At 41.7% G+C, this 15,546-nt stretch overlaps 2 protein-coding genes across 8 annotated transcripts in view; one reads left to right on the forward strand and one right to left on the reverse strand.

Moving 5' to 3' along the window:
* LOC116701188 (probable thiopurine S-methyltransferase) overlaps nt 1-2,230 on the reverse strand; it is a 3,880-nt gene extending 1,650 nt beyond the window's left edge. The window contains exons 1-4 of one of the 4 annotated variants that reach the window (XM_032534761.1): nt 1,966-2,230; nt 951-1,073; nt 466-558; nt 169-301 (exon numbers count right to left, since the gene is read on the reverse strand). In XM_032534761.1, coding sequence (XP_032390652.1) covers nt 169-301; nt 466-558; nt 951-1,048 — 324 coding nt within the window. In that variant the 5' untranslated portion in view covers nt 1,049-1,073; nt 1,966-2,230. Of the gene's footprint in view, nt 1-168; nt 302-465; nt 559-950; nt 1,077-1,867 lie in introns of all 4 variants that reach the window. The other 3 variants (XM_032534762.1, XM_032534760.1, XM_032534759.1) reach the window with 3 other exon arrangements.
* The window catches only part of ext1c (exostoses (multiple) 1c), an 81,528-nt gene that overhangs the window by 3,104 nt on the left and 62,878 nt on the right, over nt 1-15,546 (forward strand). Inside the window, exons 1-2 of one of the 4 annotated variants that reach the window (XM_032534753.1) lie at nt 3,953-4,192; nt 13,307-14,718. In XM_032534753.1, the coding sequence (XP_032390644.1) occupies nt 13,772-14,718 (947 nt within the window). In that variant the 5' untranslated portion in view covers nt 3,953-4,192; nt 13,307-13,771. Of the gene's footprint in view, nt 1-3,952; nt 4,193-4,228; nt 4,252-4,791; nt 5,170-13,306; nt 14,719-15,546 lie in introns of those variants that run through there. The other 3 variants (XM_032534755.1, XM_032534757.1, XM_032534754.1) reach the window with 3 other exon arrangements.

A 15,546-nucleotide genomic window follows, 5' to 3' on the forward strand; every position in this document is an offset into this window, starting at 1 on the left:
TTATTCTGTATGATTTTCCTGTTAGATTTTGTACAGCATGATGACGTATTACATCTGTATAGACACTGGACTGGGATAATAAAGTCCATTTCTCCCTTACAATGTTTCCCAGTAATAGTTTTTCTTAGAAATTGCGATTCTAATTGATTACTTTAATTAAGCTACTACCTTGAAGACCTTTGCTCCAGGTATGGCAGGGACAGGCTCCTCACTGTAAGTCATGTTGTTCTCCTCAAAGAACTGTTTTATAGCCTTTTCAGATATCTCCACCCCCACCACGGAATGGCCCATGTCTGCTAGCCTGGGATTCACACAATAAAAGGGATTTCAGGGCACACTGAGCAAATGTTTCATTATGGGGTGTGTGTGTGTGTGTATATATGCTTAATGGGAAAGGATAAATGATAACTGAATACCAAACATTATATGTGATATTCCTTAAGAGATGTAGCACATTTTTCATACCACTTCATATCTACAGCTTTCCCACAGAGAGGGAAGAAGAAGCGAACTTCTGCCCGTCCGGCAAGAACTTTATCAATGTTGTTCTCCAGCATCCTGTCGGAAAACAGTTGGCAGCAAAACAAATGTTATTCCTGCATATATATATATATATATATATATATATATATATATATATATATATATATATATGTGTGTGTGTAGTTAGTTAGGTTACATCATCACTCAATTTGAACTTATTAACCCATTTAAAAACAATCAAACTTAAAACCATGCAATCTCTGAATGAGATGGCGAATGTTTACACAAAATTAGTCAAATTGATAGTTGATAGTTGTCAGTGCCTGTTTTAAAAGGCATCTTCTCTGACATTTTCACGGGATCGCTGTGGTGGGAATGTGTATATACAGATGAGTAATCTTTTAAAATTGCACATGCATTTAGAAGACTTTAGATTTCCCTTAGACAGATAAAAGTGGGGTATTTACGTGTGTACATGAGGCTGATGGAAACCAATTCTGTCCTTCTGCCAGCGTTCCTCCCATTCTGCGAGTGCCATGACCCGATCCGCCTGCGGTGCCAGCATGCTGGTTACGTTCGCCTGACCCCAACTGCTAGTGAATAACACAAAGCAGAGAGAGAGAGAGAGAGAAAGCAAAGAATGAGGAGAACAGTATTCATTTGGTTGCAAACAGGGGTGAGTGCCCATGATTCGAACATCCACACTTTCCTTCCTGCACATAAACCACACATATAAAGCATCTGCACGGGGAGGGGGGGCAAGGTTTCAGAGTGCAGTTAGCAAGCTTGCAGGGTTACAAAACCAGGATTCCTATTGACCCAAGAACACCTGACTCTGATGGTAGATCATTACAGAAGTCAGTTGTAGACAGAACAGACAGGACTGAGCTTTAAAAATAGAATAGAATAAAATGCCTTATTGTCATTGTGCACATGTGCAATACTTGTGCAAAGAGACTGAAGCATCCCCTTTCCAGTGTCAACAAGAAGGAATATAACATGGAATAAAATATTTAAAAAAAAAAGTAGTGCAAAAGAAAAGGGGGAAAGGGTCATGTACACTGAGTAATTTGTGCCATCTAATGTGCAAAAACATGGCAAAACTGGAGCTTACAGGTTTAGACGATATAATTATATCACAGGAATAACTGGTCCACCTTCTTGAAATTAAAGCATTTTCTATTAGTCATGTGAGTAATGAAACTGACGTAAAAACAGGGAAACACCCAAACTGTTTGCATAACAAGTCTTTTATTATTAAATAAATTATATATTATTGTTTGCTGCTATGCTATAAAGAATATAATCAATTGTATAAATCAGATTATGAGCAGACGCGATCATATTTGTAATGAATAACAATGTCACGCAAGTCCATACTTACCCAGCAGCAGCGTGGCATAAAACCAAAAATAGTACTTTTAAAAGAAAGCCGGAATTGCATGAATTCCGCATGTTTGTAAACTGTAACAAAGAGCGTACCTTTCCTGAATGAAGACAGCTAATATTTGTTGAGCAACACAGCGATAGCGTAGGTCGAGGATTCTAAACCTGCAAGCGTTACATTCACGGTTACACGGGTATGTTTTGTCCTGATTATCGTCTGTAAGGCGAAATGTTTGTCTCACTGCAAGTGGCTGGTTTGACAACCGTGGCAGGACAGGTAGGAAAGCGTTACCTTACAGTTGGAACTCGCGGATTAAAAGTGAAAATACTTATACGGGTTTACTTCTGGTTTGGGAGGATCCTGATGCTGCATTCAAGTACATGGAAAAAATGGGAGATACCAGTATCCGACTTAACCTCTACCTACCTCACTTTTAAATGATTGCATCTAGGCCTAACAGTTATTTTATTATGAGTACACTGATCACCAGTAAAGAAAATAATGTCTCCTACTGCTGAATGCATGCTTCATTTTTTTGCTGTGTTCTCTGTGGGAACTATGTCACGTGAATGGGTTTTCAAGTGAAGTTCTAAGGCTTTTTTAATTTCAGACTCTATAGATCAGTAAATACCATTTTCCACCCAAGGCTGTGGTAATCACCTCACGTTGTCACTTACCTGGTTAGTTATAACTAACTACCATGTATATTTTTTTCGTATTGTTCTTTCAACAAAAGCAAAGTTTTCGAGCCTACTCTAATCGATAATTCATCGTATTCATATGTAGTATGAGCATGTCCACATTTAAACATTCAACCTTTAAAACAATATTCTGGCACATGGAGCTTGATAATTCACTCTTTTCTATTCAAAAAGAAAATTCCCACTCAAGGTCCACTGAGCTTAGATTTCTTCTGGAGCTGTCGACAGCACCTGATGGTCTCCTTTAACAGGTGGAATTTGCTTAGTCATGGTGAATTGTATCTTTGTTGTAGTGCAGAGTAGTTTGTAGTGCTGTATCTGAAATTATGTATAGGCCTACTCAATTGACAAAAAAAAGTATCAACTTGATAATCGACTATCTATTCATGTAGCCTATTTCTTTTCGGGCAAAAATGCCAAACATATTTTGTTTCAGGCTTCTTAAACTTAAAATCTTATTGTTAGATATTAGTAATAATATACAGCCCTCTTCCCCATTGTCAGAGTGTAATGCGATTATATATTTAAATATTTTTATCAGTTATGGCATTTCGGTTCTTGATGAACTCTTTGTTTGCTTTCCTTTTCTTTTCTGCTGGGACCCCATTCAGACTGTGACAGCTGTCACTTATCCTCAGAGAGCCTCTGCACTGTGCTCAGTGACTCGCTTGCCCCTCTGCCTGTCTCCACACTTGATTCGGGTTTAGCGCTGAGCTTGCGCCAGGTGACAAATCCAGAGATAAAACACTCTTTCAAAGTAGACAATGTGAAACGAGAGTAAAAAAAAGACTTAATCTGGACACAGAGCGGCGCACGAGTCTCAGAAATGCCGTCTTTACCGTGGAAGTAAGGCGCTCGTCACTGCCCTTTAACATCACCATGTTTACCCCATTGAACGTACAAAGCCGTGGTAATTAGGCAGGCACACATAGCATTTGGAAGCTACATCAACACAATAGGCTACAAAGTAGCAGACAACAAAAATAAGCTAGTTTCACAACAACCCTCTAACATGATTCTCAACATCGAGTTGGGTCTTTGGGCCTCCCCATGCATATCCTTAATATGTGAAGTGTGTGCGTTTGTCTGTTGCCAAAATAATGAAGCATATTATTAAATTGTAATTTATTTTTGAGTGATACTTCGTTACATAGCCTATTGTAACCACCATGGCCTAAAGTCTTGTCTTTTAAAATGCAGTTGTTTAAAGAACAAAATCCTCACATTGGTGTCCCTCAATAACCATAATAATAGTAATAGTAGGCTAGACAATTGAAAGGGGTTATTGGGGAATGCGACGCCCCTTCATGTCGGTTCAATTCCTGTGCGTAATTTGATGTCTCCAAAGTGCTCCAGTTGCAGGGTCGCATCCAGATGTGTGTGTTTTTCTTTACGGTGCGACGAAGGCGTCGAGGAGCCTCTGCACCAATCACTGCCGCCCGGGGGCGGGTCGTGTGTGGACTGTTGTAGATATGGAAAATGGACAATTTACCGCGCACGTTCATCATTCATATCCCGATGGGGAGACCTGCGTATGCACGATGAATTGATTCGCAAATGCCCGGCCGTGGTGTGAAAAGGAAAATTACCAGAGAGGGGAAGAGGCTGGTTCGCCGACCCGGTAAGGGCGAGCTCTCTGTCGGGAGAAGTCGGAGCGCAACGGGGATCGCAGCCCACTGGGTGATTTCTGCTGTCTATGTTTAGACGCCGTGTTCATTAGATCTAATGAACACGGCGTCTAAACATGCATCTATGCATCTGAGTAGCCTAATAACGGATGGACCGATGTTTCTGCTGAGATTATAGATTACATTTCTGCAATCAGTGGTAGAGTATTCTAGGTAGCTTAATCATTTGACTCAAGGATCTGGTCTAAAGAGATCAATCGCAATTACAAGCTCATGCTCATTAAATGCAAGGAAACACGTAATTGTCCCCTTGATATATGATAACGGTCAGGTTGCGATTGTAATATTTTCTGTGAAGTGTGTTTTCCACCTTAAGACAGCCAGACTGCTTTAAGCTCCTGGTGTATTGTTTGCATGTCGCTCAGCAGCGCACCTTTGTCACTTACGCTGCTCAGATGTTGAGATTCGAGTAAACCCTCACGGTCATACAGAGAAGCAAAACTTAAAGACCCTTTGTTGTAGTGTAACGATTGTATAGAGATGACCTAGTCCCGGAAGATCACTCCTCGCTGTAAGTGCAACAGGGGCACCTTCATTCAGACAGGCGGGCTGTTTCAGTAAACCTAGGTGGCTGTTGGAGCAGCAGGGAGCGATGATGTGCGGTCCATGGGGCTCTGAATGCGAGAGGTGCATGCTGGATAATAAAAGAGAACACAACACATCGGTGAGTGAGAGATCTGAGAAATTTGGAGGACAGACACGAGGGGGCGGCGGGACACTCCGCCTCATTATTTTTATGGACGCTCACGTTCGGTGCGTATGTTTGCGCTTTGTCAGCCTCGTAACTAGGGCTCGTAAAACGAGAGCGGGGTCGCCCCATGAGGAGGGGAAGTTGGTGTTTTGAGCCTTGACAGCTGGTGTCATCGGCAGACTCAGCTGGAGCAGCGCCACCAGAGCAGGACGCTCAACAGTTAAGTGTGCAACTGTTGTAATTCTGCTGAGCCTCCGAGCTGAGAATGAGCCTGCTGCCGCCACCTGCAACAGATCTCTGCATCGTTGTGTGATAAGTAGGATGAATAGGCGGCATGTTTTGTAGCTGCCACACGGCAGAGTAGGTGTCACTGCCTTGCTAATGCATTTATGGACGTAAATGATTAACTATAATTCTAATGCTATTGTAGATAATTATATACATTATCTGGGTCCTTCCTAAGCCTTGCATAAACTCGCTGAGCTTTGGGAAAATATTCAGCAGACGTTGAGATCTTTTGGCAGATGATCTACCTCTTCCACTGCTCAGATGGGCTGTGGGTTGCACGTTACTCTGCCACATCCAAGAATATTAAAAACGGTTGCCACTTGTTCAGCTGTCTTTCTGTTTCTGAGTGCAATATTGCAGATCACTTTAATTTTAAATTGGACAGACTGTAAAGTCTCAATATATGTTGCAGACAGATAGGCTACTGATGAAGATAGTGGACAGAACACAGATACAGAGACATTACAAGGCATCTGGGAAATGGTATGCACATTATGACATTACTTTATTCAGGCAGCACAATTCACATTAAAAACAAACACACCACAGGGTTCTTCTTAATGCAGTCCAAATAAATAAGCTTTGTTCAGGCTTCTGTTTGCTTTAGATGCCTCTCTTGCATTCAGTACATATTAGCTTTGAGCATTACCTGCTTTCACATCCTGCTAAGTCCGTGTATTAATGTTTCCCAAAGAAACAAAGAAGGCTGGAAGATATACTGCAGCATTTAATTACAACTCTCTAGTTATTTCTCTTTTTTGATGTTAAATGACAGCGACTTCGATGATCCCAAATAAAGTGTTGTCATTATCATGTATATGTGCAGAAAAGGTTCTCTTTGGAGACTGGATCCGTATGGCAAGCTGTACATGGATTTCATATGATTTATGAAATGACTTTATTGTAATAGGAAACCCCTTGCCTTAATGGGATTTTGCATTCATGATGGTTCTGTAATGCCCTCCCTGGTGATTAAGAGAAGCGCAAATCTTGTCTTGTCAAAGCATTGACCAATACAGACAATATTCAAATTAATTTCCATAATTCATTCAGAGCAACTAGGCATTTATTAGTGTGGTTGAGAATATCAGTGTGCAACCTTTGAAAGTACTTAAACCTGATGGGTCACTGTGCATAGCCATCATGTATTCTCACGCACTTTTACTTTGCTTTTGTAAAAATACTGTATGTAATAATCAAGTTGGAGAGTAAACAAATGGCTCTAAGGCTAAAATGATTAGTATATACTATAGGCTTTAAACTATTAGTGTTATGCATAATGCATTAAGAGGGAGAAACACTTTCAAATCAATTTATTTTTCTCCTAAGATCCTAAATCTTTTCAAGCCATATTCTGCAAAAAACTACTGCTTTAATCTTAGATGTGAAGGGAACTCTACTAATTGATCCCCCGTCTGGAATCTGCCACTTCTTCCTTAGCCCAGGGTCAGATCGCATATCATCTCTGTGTTGTCAAGGTCAGATTGTTTATAGACCAATCTGATCTGGGTCCTGCGATAGAAATGCCTCCGGACCGAAGCTGCAGAGATAAAATGGTTTGTAGGAAAGATGCACTGCAAGCAGGACTAGTTAATAAGGCAGATGGATTTCACTACATGCTCTGTGTTGTCAGTTGCACAGCCGGGCACCTTGAACGCCGAGCAGTGCTCTTTCTGTATCAGTGTCCTTAGTAGGCTTTTTCCACTCTACATGCTCGGAGCAGTGTGTGTCCGTGTGAGCTTTGATCTCTGTCTCTGTCTGTGTGATGCAGACTGGTCTGCACGTTTTCTGTGACTGTAGACAGCTTTGCCAAATTCAGAGCGTGAGCTTGCTCCTCCTAATAAGTGTTCCTACCCATCTTGTTCATTCGGTTAATTAGCCCTTGTGGCGTTCGAGTGCAGCATATTGTTGAGACATAATTAATCAACCCGGCTTGTAATTATGCTGGGTTTGGAATGTGAGCACGGTTGGGAGGCTGGTTGCGTTGCTGGGCGTTCAGCTTGAGATAAACATCTTATTAACCGTGTCAGAGTACCTCAGCCCACACGGAGCAAGTATTTTATTTTGTTTTATTAAGGTGGAGGGGAATGCTGTTATCCTACAGAATGGAAATGGCCTTGTAAAAGAGAAAAAGTTTATGGTCATTATTGTTCAGAGGTGGTCGATCTAATGGAAAAATACTCCCATAGCTACGTGTGAACAGAGAGATTGAATCTAGTGAAAATACGTTTTGTGTGTATGTGTCTGCTTATATATGCATATAGCGTAGGAGTGTAAAGAGCATCTCAGTTTCAAAGGGCAACTAGTAGCTGTGGAAAGAAAATAGAACACGTATCACATCCCGGTTGTAAGCCTTTAATGCAGGTCTATCAGGAGAGACAGACACAATTTTCTTTTAGCGCAGCAGTTTTCTTTGGTTCACCACAGACTGACTGACATGATTACAGACCAACAGACACACTTTATACACGACTATATACTATATTGTATATGCTATACTGTATACTATACTATACTATGGTGTATATACTATATAAAAGAGAAATGTCAGAAAGAGATAGAAATGCAACCCTACTATTTTGCAGCCCTTCACATGCATGCAAATAAAAGCACATACACAAATTCCTAGCTAGACTGGCCCCCTCTGGTATCTAAAAGAATGACCCAAGGGGTCATTAGATGACAAAAAGGGTGGGAAAGCAGAAAATATGTTTATCTGCTGCAACAACTTAGTTTTGTTTTTTGCTAATATTTTCTTTTTGCTTAGATATGGATCAATTTATATTATAATGCTTGATTCAAGTTGCCTTCACGGGCTTAGGGAGTCTCAGCAAAGCAATGCATCGTGTAATCCAGCATAATATAATCTTATTGATAACATCTATGCTATTTACTGTTCAATCACTTTGCACTGAATCAGAGCTGTATTAAGTTATTCTGAATGCAAACCCAACATTTCCTACTGCTGCTGCTTCACATTAACAACATCCAAGTGGCAAAAAAGGGGTTGACTATAGTCTAGCCAAACAAACTTGCAATGTTTTAATAAAACAATACACCATTTACTGTTCTGTTGTATTTCTGAGTAGCAGCTCAATGAGCATTAACTGCTTTCTGATTTTGGGACCTGTAGTATTAAACTCTGCTCGGCTCTTTGTTGTACTTGCCTCCATTCAGTAATATATTCAACTATTATTGAGGGGTTACAATTTGACAGAGCTTCACTTTAAGGGGTCACAATCTAAACAGATTTGGAAAAACTGCAAGAACACAAACAACACAGTGCAGCTATCTTCCTGGTCTCCAGTCACGCTGTCACATTTCTCAGGCCTGTAATGACAGAGTCCGGGATTTAATTTTAGCTTGACTGAGCCTTTCGCCTCACCACAAGATTTGTGTTTTCTTCAGAACACTTCATTTTGCAACTAATATGTCGGCAGCTTTAGGCCAGCAAAAACACACATGCCAGATGTGTGTATAAGTATACTTTAGACACACTCGGGCACACACAAAAAGTCACTGAAAGGCCTGCTGCCACTGAACCCTGGTATTTACATTGTGCAATCATGCAGGAGTTGTGTCAATGTACAGGCTTCGATCATTCATGTGGGCTGTCTTTATAAGCTAACCATATAATTTGGGAAGGAATGGAAATATAATTTTTGCAGGCATTTGGCCCATCCAGTGTCAATTTACAACCTGCTTTATGTCACTACCCAAATCATTTCAGACATAATACTGCTGCTACGGCTTCTTATACAGTAGCAATGACTCCGCTACCCGGAGAATGACTGTAATGGTAGAGGATTTCATTTGGAGCGTTTTACAATGTCAGTTGGCCTCAGCACTGGTTTTGTGGCCAAAAAGAGGCAAATTGGACAAATAAGGGAAAAGCCAATCTGTCTCTGAAAGACAGAAATCTGTTTATAAAAAAAATATCCCATTTTGGTGAAAGAAAAACACATTATGACAAATACTGAATTTCCCGCAGAGGGCCATCATTGGTGACATCCATTTCAGAACACATCAGTTTTCATTCACTATCAAAGCCTCCATAACCACAGTTGAATAAGCTGCTGTGTAAACACAATTTAAGAGAGACAGATGGTATGAGAAATTTTAATTCCATTCCCCCAAATGACTTAATAGTGCAGTTCTGTGGAAAACTGGCAGCAGGTAGAAACAGTTGAGGGGAGCCATTGGGTGCCTCAGAGAGGAAGACATTGATTGGAGGAAGTAAAGGGACGGGGTTCAGCTGTCATCCGTGAAATATCAATCATTAAGTCCTCTCCCCTTTGCAATTCTCTCCTTTCATGCCACGTTAATGTCCTTTATCCTCACCTTTTATTCCCCTTGACTTGTTCTTTTCTCGTCCTTTTTAAATGCTCACCTTCCCAGGTCCTCCTGATCAGACTATATTTAACAGGAAATGAAGCCCTTTAACATGTAAAATGTCAGTCCTGTTTAATTTGGCTACAGTAGGTGTGTGTTTAATACTACAGAAAACACTCATTGAGCCTCTTTTCTTTTAGAAAAACAACAAAGAAGAGCAACTTGAGTATTTGTTTCCAGCCACGCCAAACAATATCATGTTATTTTTTTAGTCAGTCAATAATAATTGTGACTTTGATCTAATATCATGCTGCACACGACGTGAGTAGTTTTTGTACAACAGCAGGGCACAGAAAAGTTAGTTATGTTGCTGAGAATTTTGAGGAGTGCCGCCTGGCTATTGAGGATAATGCCCACCATAAATAGTTTTACAATTCATTGAAATCTTGGGGATTATAATTTTAAATCAGAAAATGTTCAGTAGGAGAATTCCTCAAAATTGTAGCATTTTAGAAAGAGAGAGAGAAAGATCCTTAATGCAACAGAAGAGACTTCTGTTGCATTAAGGTAACATTTAAAGAAAAAGCTGGATTGTCAAACTCTGATAGTACATGTTCCACCTGCCACTTTATATTAGCTGACATGTATTTTCTCTCTGTAGTGTTGACACAATTTCATTGCTTGCTCAGTACACTCTAAATGAACCTTCCTGGAAGTTTCTTTGCACTCGAGGCGAGCATATGATCAAAGAATTTTTTCAAAATATAAACAGTGCAAAATGGTATTGTTTCTTTGTGAAAATCTCCAGTCAGCTTAGGTAGGAGAGGGGAAAAGAGGTAGGACGAGGACATAGAAGGAAGGAAAGATTAATTGCAGGATAAGTAGGAATTGAGAGAAGAAGTTATAGATGGAAAACAAATGACAGGGGGTGGAATTGTAGAGCTCTGAACCCTGCTCTCACCTTTCCTTGAACCCTGTCCTTCCACCTTCAAGCCCCGCTATTCAATGAGCCTTGTGGCTTTTTCCAGTGCTAGTCACCCAACCATAATGATCCATCATTGATCCATGACAGGGACTTCTCTCACCACTTAAAGCCGTGTGTGTGTGTGTGTGTGTGTGTGTGTGTGTGTGTGTGTGTGTTGTGTGTGTGTGTGTGGTGTGTGGTGGTTGTGATGTGGGGTGGGTGTTGTGTGTGTGTGTGTGTGTGTGTGTGTTGTGTGTGTGTGTGTGTGTGTGTGTGTGTGTGTGTGTGTGTGTGTGTGTGTGTGTGTGTGTGTGTGTGTGTGTGTGTGTGTGTGTGTGTGTGTGTGTGTGTGTGTGTGTGTTGTGTGTGTGTGTGTGTGTGTGTGTGTGTGTGTGTGTGTGGTGTGTGTGTGTGTGTGTGTGTGTGTGTGGTGTGTGTGTGTGTGTGTGTGTGTGTGTGTGTGTGTGTGTGGGTGTGTGTGTGTGGGTGTGTGTTGTGATTGCATCACTAAGGATGTTGTCAGGTCATGGCTTACGTTTATCATTATAGCCCTTTGTAAATGGCCACACACTGACATTGTACGGTCTGTCGGTTTGTTGCACAACAACAATAATAATAACTCTGTTCAACCAAAGCAAGATGATGGAATCATTTTTTTTATTTTTTTTCTTAAATGAGTAGCTTCGTGCCCCAATATCCTGTTAAATTATCTACTACTCATTCTATATCCTCTAAACCTTTAATACCTGTAACAATGCCTCCTTGTATTGTAATTTTAAAATCTATTCATATTTGAGCTGCTCTTATTTGAAATTAAACTGAATAATGGCAGTTTAAACATGGAAATGGAAACTCGTATTGTTGATCCAGCAGTAATAGAAAGACCTCGGTGCGCTTAAATCCATGTAGATATCCTTAGTAGACAAGTTATTTTTTAAGACAACTGCAGGAAGATGAACAAAAGCAATGGCGTTTAATGGCATTAGATAATATCAGGCGGAATAAATTCTTCATGCCCATCATCGTTACCATCATCGTAATGATACCCTCCATCACTTTTCTATTACAACTTCTTGCCATGACCATTTATTATCTCTACAACCACAAATCTTTAGGACAGAGCTCGTAAAGATCTCTCACTGGAGTGTATCCTGAAGAAGATGGAGGTCTAATTGTGTGCACTGGTGGCAGGGGATAAAAAGCACAAAAAAAATAAAGAAAGGAAAATCAATGCCTTTACTAAAGGAGCAAGTGAATTATTGATGGGGAGTATGCAATGGGACCCCAAGTGTCTATTTCTCACTGATTTGAACTGCTTGCTGCTTAAGCTGCTACAGTTGTATCCAGAAAAGCAGAAACAAAGGTGGTGCCAAAAACCACCCACAAACATCTCCACAGGCAGATTAGCTGACCTGAATCATGGTGTTAACATACTGGTAAGAAGCTAATGTGCCCAGATGCTTCTTCTGCAGTCAATCCATACAGTCAAGAACAAGGGCTGTCGTGTTTAAAAAGTCTAAATTAATTTGAACTAATATTTATTAGAACACAACACCCGTAGCCTTGGATCCCATTGCAAACACTGCAAAACAGTTGTAGTAGATAAACAGTGGTCAAGCGAAAAACAACACCACACACCTTACAGTACAGTGTTTTTATAACAAGTAAAATCAGTTGAATTCACTTAACTACTTATTCCTCTACCCTTTTGAAGTGGAGAAATCAGAGGATGCATTGTTTACCCACATCAGCAATGTGCTGTTTGTTTTATTGCAAGCAGAGAAGGCATGCATCACTTCTGCTTGGCTGGAACAGACGCAGACTAGGGGAATGTGAATGAGAGGTACAGAGAGAGAGAGAGAGAGAGAGAGAGAAAGAGAGAGAGCGCGGCCAGGTGAGACCTGAAAGCTGCCTTTGTGTGGCAGCTGGCAGTACGAACACTGCCCTTCACTGTGAGGCATTCTACAAATGCGCGCGCACACACACACACACACCAGTATACTGTACACGTTGGGGAGTTATGGGGGGGGATCTTTAGTAAAAATATAAGGCTGAAAAAACGTGAGTTTGCAGATGTAACAAAACAAGCCTTCACTCTTCTCCGAGGTGAACGGACGTTTCAGAGCCATAAAGTTGCTCTATTTTCCTTCTGCGTTTTCAAATCTCCATTTCAGATGCTAAACACTCTCTTATTTTCTCCTTCACTTCACCTCAACTGTATCTGGCTCAGTTCAGCTGGAGCTTGAAGAGCATGATAATATCTAGTCCTGTCTATGACTCTTCCAGAAGTCAGTACGCATCTAAGTACATATGAGCCTGTACAAATCCATCTTTTTCACAGGAATGTGGAGATAGAAAGATGGTGGACTTGAAGAGAGTTTTTTTGTGTGTAGCAAATCAGGGATGGATGCCTTTTTGAAAGTCCACTGAGTTGTACTTTTCTCACTTTTTTCTTCATGACCTAGAGCCGAAGAGGGATTATGACAGTTTACGATCCTCTGCTGCCTGTGAAACATTACCCAGCAGTGCAATTTTATTGCTACTTGATTATATACAGTATATGTATTAAATGTGATTGGGGTTACAGATTATGGATGCCAAATGAAAAGCAAATAAAAGCTCATGCCCATTGGACAACTCAAAGTGTTAGTTATGGCATCTCTTGAGACAGCAGTTTCATAATTAATGCCAGAGCATGTCTCCGTGTTGGTTGCAGAGCAGCAACTCTGTCTGTGTACTGATCTGTATTCTTGTTTGTTTACTTCTCCCCAGGAGGGGCTCTGCAGACAGCAGTCGCGCCAGGCACCATGAGGCAGCAAGCTTGGCCTGAGAGAGCAGAGAAATCACCCTTCATCACCCTCAACCAGGCTGGGCAGTGGAAGAAATGCACACAGAGGCAGCTGAAGAAGCAGCAGCGCATGTCACAGCAGACACAGGCGAATACACACATCTGAGAGTGCATTGGCGAACAAATGGGGAAGGCAGAAAGAGACTGAAATAGGGGAAACAGTAACTCAGATTGCGTCATCCTAAATGGCAAAGTGAACTGGGCCATCCTCAGAAGCAGTGATGTCCTTGTTAACGCATTGTCCTTCGTTAGAACCTCCTTGTTAGAGATCACAAGTCAGTCCCCCGCCCCTGTGAGGCCACAGAGCTGAGGGGCAGAGGAGAGGAAAAACAGAGGACGAGAGAGAGAGAGAGAGACAGAGCGGAAAAAAGAGACTGTGACAGGCCCCCATGCAGGCGCGTAAGAAGTATGTTCTGCTGGGCTTGTGTGCGTGCTGTTGGCTGGTCCTCTTTTACTGGGGTGGAGGAGTCCAGCTACGTTTGCTTCGGCTGCTGACACGCCAGCGGGGTGAATTGGTTCGCCCCTGGCCCAACTGGACCGACAGGGCCTTCCTGCCCCGCTATGCCCACCTGGATGAGCTCCAGACGGACCCCGGGACGGCTGAGTCGCCCCGCCAGCGCCGTCAGGCATGGTCTGCCATTTATAAGGACAGTCGCTGCCGCATGGAGACCTGTTTTGACTTCTCGCGATGTCGCCGTAGAGGCAGGGAAGGGTTTAGGGTCTATATATATCCTTCAGAGAAAAATGATCACGTTTCTGAAAGCTACAGGAAGATCCTGACGTCCATAGCGGAGTCCCGGTACTACACATCAGACCCCCGTGAAGCATGCCTGTTCGTGCTCGGGATAGACACCTTAGATCGGGACCAGCTATCAGGACAGTTTGTGCCTAATGTGGATGAACGTATCCGTGGTTACCCACTGTGGAATGATGGGCGGAACCACCTGATCTTCAACCTGTACTCAGGCACCTGGCCTAACTACACAGAGGACCTGGGCTTCAACATCGGCCAGGCCATCTTAGCCAAAGCCAGCCTCAACACAGAACATTTCAGGCCAAGCTTTGACGTCTCCATCCCGCTGTTTTCAAAGGATCACCCACAGAAGGGTGGAGAACGGGGCTGGCTGGTGAGGAACACCATACCACCACGAAGGAAGTACCTGCTGATGTTCAAGGGGAAACGTTATCTGACTGGCATCGGCTCAGACACCAGAAACGCTCTTCATCACATCCACAATGGCAAGGATATTGTGTCGTTGACAACGTGCCGCCACGGGAAGGACTGGGAGAAGCACAAAGACGCCCGCTGTGACCATGACAACCTGGAATATGAGAGGTAAGCGGGGGTCATGTGGCCAGTGGGGAAGGCAGTAATGAGGTGATGTTAAAACAAGAACCAAGGTGTGCATGAGTATGGTGCTAAACATGAATTTATGGGAATCAGAGTGTCAAGTGTTATTTTTTTTTACAGGAAATACACATTGTTGTTCCTTTTGACTTTGTATTTTAACTTTACATGCTGTTTTATTGGTCTTTTAGATGTAATGTCACGGCTTTTCTACAAGCAGAATCAGGGGTTGCTTTTTGGTCCCAATGGTTGTTTTTGTCTCTTTTTGTTTAGGTTTATGATGTTTGTCAGTTGCATTCAAGATCAAAGATTTTAGACACTGACTTTAGTCCCTGGAAATTTAGATTCAGGTCACTATTTATAGCAATTGTTGTATTTACAATAATTGTTGTTGTTAATTGTAATTTGCTCAACTTGTAATAAGAAGTGAGTATTTTGAAAGAATGTGCCCATGCAGTCCTTTCCATTTTGTATTTGGGTGTGTACTACAATAAAACAAAGACAGCTTATTATTTACAATTGCAACTACACTGCAAAAAGAGCCAAAGCAAAGGTTACCACAAAGAATGGCTTTGTGAAATCTTTTATCAACTCAGAGAAAACAAACTGCTGTCTGGTGTGTGAGTGGTTATTATATTTGTAAATCAGTCTGTTCATTTTTTCCAAAGGTGTTTTTGCTGTAGTTGTTGCATTGTAGATAAGCTTGCCTTTTCCACCTACGTTTTAAATTAGTTTACTGATTGAATGGGGGTGGAGGTGACAAAGGGCATTGGGAAATAAGAGTCCAGCAACATCTGCAATACTTTAGAGCAATGA

The sequence above is a fragment of the Etheostoma spectabile genome, chromosome 14 (genome assembly GCF_008692095.1).
Source record: "Etheostoma spectabile isolate EspeVRDwgs_2016 chromosome 14, UIUC_Espe_1.0, whole genome shotgun sequence".
NCBI lineage: Eukaryota > Metazoa > Chordata > Actinopteri > Perciformes > Percidae > Etheostoma > Etheostoma spectabile.